This window comes from Agrilus planipennis, unplaced genomic scaffold (genome assembly GCF_000699045.2).
Source record: "Agrilus planipennis isolate EAB-ADULT unplaced genomic scaffold, Apla_2.0 scaffold6, whole genome shotgun sequence".
NCBI lineage: Eukaryota > Metazoa > Arthropoda > Insecta > Coleoptera > Buprestidae > Agrilus > Agrilus planipennis.
This window is the reverse complement of record NW_020439302.1, coordinates 2,633,951-2,639,404: the sequence shown is the minus strand read 5'-3', so window position 1 is coordinate 2,639,404 and position 5,454 is coordinate 2,633,951. Positions and strand designations below refer to the sequence as shown.

The following is a 5,454-nucleotide window of genomic DNA, read 5'->3' as shown; positions in this document are numbered from 1 at the left end:
CCTCAAAGTTTTTGATCAAATTCCAAATTTTCTCTCAAACCGTATCCTTTTTTTTTTACTATAGATAGTTAACCTAATTAATCACGATTTTCTAATTTTATGTATCTACTAAACATCCTTAAGATAATATTAACATTTACGTAAGTGAGCAGAAAAAGTAAAGAATATTTTAATATTTAATATTGCAAAAGCTTTCGATTTGGTCAAAACAATACGCAGGGACTTTTGCATAACTTGATTAAAAAGGCGCCAAAAAAAAAATAAAAAAGCAAAGTTTGCCAAACAAATATATCGTTTATTATTATTATTTTTTTTCCTAAGGTTGTTGCATGTAAGGGTACAGAATATCCTTTTGGGGAATATACGTTTCTTTAATTACTTGCGGATTCGATAATCTTATGGGATAATAAGGACCGCCAGGTTTATCGTTGGTACCTTAAAAAAAGGTCAATTTTTCCGATATCTACAATATTTAATATTTTCGAACAAGTACTACCTGACAATCTCGCACCACCAAACGGCTGTTGCCCAACCACGCTCCCTGTAGACTTATCATTAATATAAAAATTCCCCGCAGCCATTTTAAACATTTCGAGAGCGCATTTCAAAAATTTCCTTAAACAAATTAAATATTTAATCTATTTTGTACCAAGGAAACAGTCGAAATGAACTTACTCGTCCTTGGCAAAAACTGCGCCTGTAAGAGCAAAATTGGTGCTGCATCCCACCAATTCCATAGTTTTCTGAATGTCCCTATCAAGGTAGACGAAAACCGTTAAAACGGGACCGAAGATTTCTTCTTTCATTAATTTGTCGTGTGGATTTCTTGTGAGGATTATTGTAGGTTCAATGAAATATCCTATACTAAGAAATAAGGCATTAAACAATGGCAACAGGTGCTGATGGGAACCGAACATTTCCGAGAACAAAATTAAGACACTAAATTGCGACTCTTGCACTAAATGTTACATTGGACAAACAGGAAGACATTTTAATACCAGAACAAATGAACATTTCCAATTTTATTGTAAACTCACTCAACTCATTCGTGTTAAAATGAAATAAAATTTGATTCCTGTCGTTTAAAATACTAAATAAATAATAATTATACCTATCATCACATTTCCCTCCAGCTATTACTTGCAGTCCACTGTTATTTTTAGCATACATTATATAATCCTTTATCTTCTTAAATGACAAGTTGTCGATTACCGCACCAGTAAATGTATCATATTTGGTAGGATCGTCAACTATTAATGAGGTCACCTTTTCTTTCAGACCACATTCAATCTGTTTAAAATGAAAGCAGAAATTTAATATGAGGCCATCATTTACGTATTTCGAAAAGTTATACATAGTGTTTATTAAACGTACGGCAAGACTTGAAGAAATGTTTTTGGACAAAACCAATTTTGAAATTCTTAAAATTGTTAATGTTGGTATCTGAAATTAAAATATACTGGGTTTATCAATCATCATCGTCATAAGGTCGTCAGTCCTAAGACTGGTTGGACACGCATCTCTACTCTTTCCTATCCTGCGCTAATCTTTGATGACACCCCCCGAGGTAGTCCCCGCCCGGATATCCGAATGGGGGATTAGTTTACGTCCGGAGTGCTTTACCCCAGAGGACGCCTTCATTTAATTGTGTGACACGTTCTTCTCGGGATCATAATGTGGTAGTTTCCCGTTGCCTTCCACATCGCAGTATTGTGCATCAGAGTGCCATACCGATCCTCGTGATCTCTGCAGCCCTGACTACCCTTTTCAAGGGACTTGTCTTAGTCTGATTTCTCTTTAAGAACCCCTCCATTATGGTTGAACCTATGGTTCAACTCCCTAAATCATCAAAACTCGCAAGCCGATCCAGTTTGTACAAGAGTTTCGTCAAGGTTCAAGTCCCGTCGGATCAGGGGTTTATCCAGTAGGAAAAATATTCAAAATGCATTAATCTTTTTACTAACAAATCCGTATACTAATATTACGGAGAGAATTGCAGTGTGGTTTATTCACAATTTTGTACCAGCGATTTATGGTCTATTTGCTAGTGACTTCTTAACAGAAACATTTGCTTGAGGCGGACTCACTTATGGCTTCAAAACCTTTGGGAGTTTAATTGCCACCAGCTACTAATGCTGGTGGGCGGAAGGCCCTTTCGGGCTAAGCCGGAGGGTAGAGCGGAAGACGTTCTTCAGCTTCTCTTGAAGATGAAATGCATGAAATTAAAGCATTGTCTGGGAAATAATTATTACCACCAGATTTGCCTAAGTGACCAAGGAAACCACAGAAAAACTAGGGGTAGAGCAGACGCACCCGGAATCGAACCCCTGTCCTCCGAATGATGTAAACCTCTGGGCCATACCGTTCGGTATTTATGATTTGCTTGCTAAACCCCTTAGACTATTATTTGTGGGGCCATTTAGGGTTCATTAGTTCGCACTACTTCAGTGAAAAAATGTTTGACAATTCAGACAATTGTAGAGTGGAATTCAATAATGTAGAGAGCACGAGTGTGTTTGTGTGCGATAGGGCGCACGTGTGCGTGAACGGCTTATCGATTCGCCGACTAGCCTCGGGCGCCTTTCTTCATGTGTGTGTCGTACCTGCGTTCTGAGAAAGCAGTTAAACGGTTCAAAGAAAAAAATAAACTATCCGGATGTTTCTAGAAGGTTCCCGAAAGTAAACGAAAGAGTATTTAAAGGAAGAGACGATCGCCGAGAGGAGTAGAAATAAATTGACCGTTGCAGAAGTGAGGAACGAAGCAGGTCGGTAATCAATTAGGAGAATTAATTGAGATAAACCCTTCAAGTTTGCCGTTTAATAAACACCCCGTAGACAATGATATTACCTTCGGCCATAGGCTATGTGGCACGTACATTCTAGAACAAGCGCTACACTTTTGCCCGCTATATTCAAAGGCACTTCTGATTGTAAAATTAACCACTGATTCTATGTCGGTTTCAGAAGGATGGACGAAATGAAAGTTTTTACCGCCACATTCTCCGATCATTTTCGGATAGTTGATGTAACTTTCAATATTTTTTCCTACTTCCACCCACAACCAATTGAACGTTCTAACAACGAAAGACGTTTGAATTAAATTAAAATAACTTTGAGGGGGACGTCGTTGAGCCTACTTCGGACTCCCTGTAAAGTTAATTCCAGCCAAATATGGGGACGTAGTTATGGCGCGACCAAAATCAACTGGTTCGGAGGGGATAAAATTTACCACCCCAGCAGGCACCCCAGCTTCCCGACATATTTTAAATACGTGCCAATTTGATAATACGGCAGTACCACTGGGTTTCCATAGAACTGCATTGCCCTAGAAAGATGCGACTATAAATGAGTGGTGGGGATTCCCCGTTTTGTTCCCGACACCCAATTTCAGAAGTAACAACAACAACAACTTACGACAAGAGCCGGAGTGTAAGCCAAATTTCCACCGATTGCAGTGAAATTGAACGGCGTTATCGCTGCCATAAATCCATCAATACCCCTAAATCTCATAAAATTTCTCCACTGGGCTGGCTGGGGTGATAACGGCTTATTTAACGTTGCCTGACTCAAATAATAAACGTTGAACCTTGAATAAATGAATATTTAATAATTAACAACATCTGTGTTCTATTGAAACTGTCCGCGAAGTGCTGATGTGAACCATTAAGATCAAAATCATGATCCGCGTTTGACAGTTTCGACAGAACACTAAACAATAAAAGCCTAAGGTTATGAATGAATAGCGTCCCGTTTACCGAAAGAAATCAATCAATTCCGCCGCCGAATCAATTTCGGCTTGAATAACCGTTTTCGACTGACCCAACATAGTTGCCGCATTTAGTATTTGCCTGTAATCGAAAGCCATTAAATCAGCAGCTCTATTCCAAATAGCAGCCCTGCAAAAGCCACCCCAAAACAATCCATTAAATACTAACTGTATCAAAATCAGTAAAAATTCCGAAGAACTAAAAGATCTTGCCTTTGGTTCAAGGGTACAAATTCCCAACACCTCTGGGTCTCGGTGGCCACCTTTATGGCCAGATTAATTAAATCAGGGGTAGCTTTGTATACCTTGGCCAGTTTATGGTGATGGTCGTGGGGCATTACCTGGTAGGAGAGTGCAATTTATTTTTTATTATTTCGAATCAGTCGTAAGTAAGACAAAAATGAGTGGAATATTAATTTATTAAAAGCGTGTTTTGAGTACGGCTTTTGATGGGTGCGGAATGTAGACTGTGGAAAGTTGGAAGCGTTTTGATGTCATAGATGCATGATAGAAATGGCGTGGATATAGAAATGAGGACGTAATAGAAAAAGTAAGATGGAAATCAATATTGTAGAGTCCTTACCTGATAAAAGTAGTCTCCAGTTCTGTACTCATTATCTCCTATAACTACAGGAATTTCGTCAGTACAACTTCTTAAATGTTTTATAGCGGCCTCCAGTTGCTCCCGTTCTTTTGAATTTTTCATATAACCCAAAATAGGTTCGTTTTGGGGCATTTCAGAGCAAAATGTATAATCTGGTACCACTGACGTTGCATATCGAACCCCCACCCTAAATTAACAAAACAAACCGTAAAAGTCACTCAATTTACTGCAAACGAAGCACTCTAAGGATAATAAACCTACCTTTGTAAGTTAAAAACACATCTGCACCTTAACAACATTGCAATTAGTTTCGAATTAAAATTAAACAATAAATTACTTTTGTATATATAATTATTGTCAGTGTCAAATGTATTAATTACATCGACAAACATGACAGTTTTGCTTAATCTTGTCAGTTTTTTTTTAATTTTTTATTTGTTTAGAGCAATGATCCTTAAACATTTCTATTTCATAGACCATGTGATAATTCACCCTTCCCCTTCCCCCCTAACCCTTGCAACATTGACCTGTTACTAATTCATTAAATTGAAATGTACTTTTGACAGTTGAACTGTAGAGATAAAAAAAAACACAACATTCCCATGATTAAAACATAAAGGCAGAGCTCCTCAAATCGAGATCCAAATTTTTATCATGTTTCATTAACGTTTATTTTTGAAAAATGTTTACTTCTTACTTCATACGTAATTTCTATATCCTTTATAAGAAAGAATTATACGTATGAAACTCCATGTTATGCAAATTATTTAAAAATCTATCCGAAGCTATTGGATATCCGAAATAAAAATTTATCCGAAAACATAACTAAATCTAATATATGTTAAAAAGGTTTCAAAAAATTTAGAATAGGTGAGCTAGATTTTAAATAAAACTTCTGTCGCTAAGCCTTTTTGTGGGATTACTTTTAAAATTAATAGAATATCTTTAACTGAAAGTATCCGAAACTAACGGATATCCGAAATTAAAATCTAGCCGGAACCGTAGCTAAAACTTTTTGTGGGATTACTTTTAAAATTAATAGAATATCTGTAACTGAAAGTATCCGAAACTAACGGATATCCGA

The 5,454-nt window shown here is 37.0% G+C and overlaps 1 protein-coding gene across 2 annotated transcripts; it reads right to left on the bottom strand.

Moving 5' to 3' along the window:
• Nucleotides 1-274: 274 nt before the first annotated feature.
• On the bottom strand, nt 275-5,063 carry LOC108744382 (delta-1-pyrroline-5-carboxylate dehydrogenase, mitochondrial-like). 2 transcript variants are annotated; one of them, XM_018480118.2, is made up of 11 exons: nt 4,632-5,063; nt 4,350-4,557; nt 3,980-4,107; nt 3,756-3,896; nt 3,415-3,586; nt 3,138-3,325; nt 2,849-3,074; nt 1,112-1,290; nt 676-864; nt 497-615; nt 275-435 (listed from the first exon to the last, which is right to left on the bottom strand). In XM_018480118.2, exons 1-11 carry the CDS (start codon nt 4,760-4,762, stop codon nt 317-319), a joined length of 1,800 nt encoding a protein of 599 aa, XP_018335620.1. In that variant the 5' UTR covers nt 4,763-5,063; the 3' UTR covers nt 275-316. The 2 variants fall into 2 exon arrangements, with proteins under 2 accessions (XP_018335620.1, XP_018335627.1); XM_018480125.2 differs by lacking the exon at nt 3,756-3,896.
• Between the last annotated feature and the right edge of the window lie 391 nt (nt 5,064-5,454).

Excerpts from the sequence above, each read along its gene's own strand:
- LOC108744382 (XM_018480118.2), bottom strand. The coding sequence starts at position 4,762 with ATGTTTGTCGATGTAATTAATACATTTGACACTGACAATAATTATATA. Across the intron at positions 3,897-3,979 it reads TTTGTACCCTTGAACCAAAG|GGCTGCTATTTGGAATAGAG; the intron begins GCAAGATCTTTT and ends TGGCTTTTGCAG. Across the intron at positions 1,291-2,848 it reads CACATAGCCTATGGCCGAAG|ATTGAATGTGGTCTGAAAGA; the intron begins GTAATATCATTG and ends CATTTTAAACAG.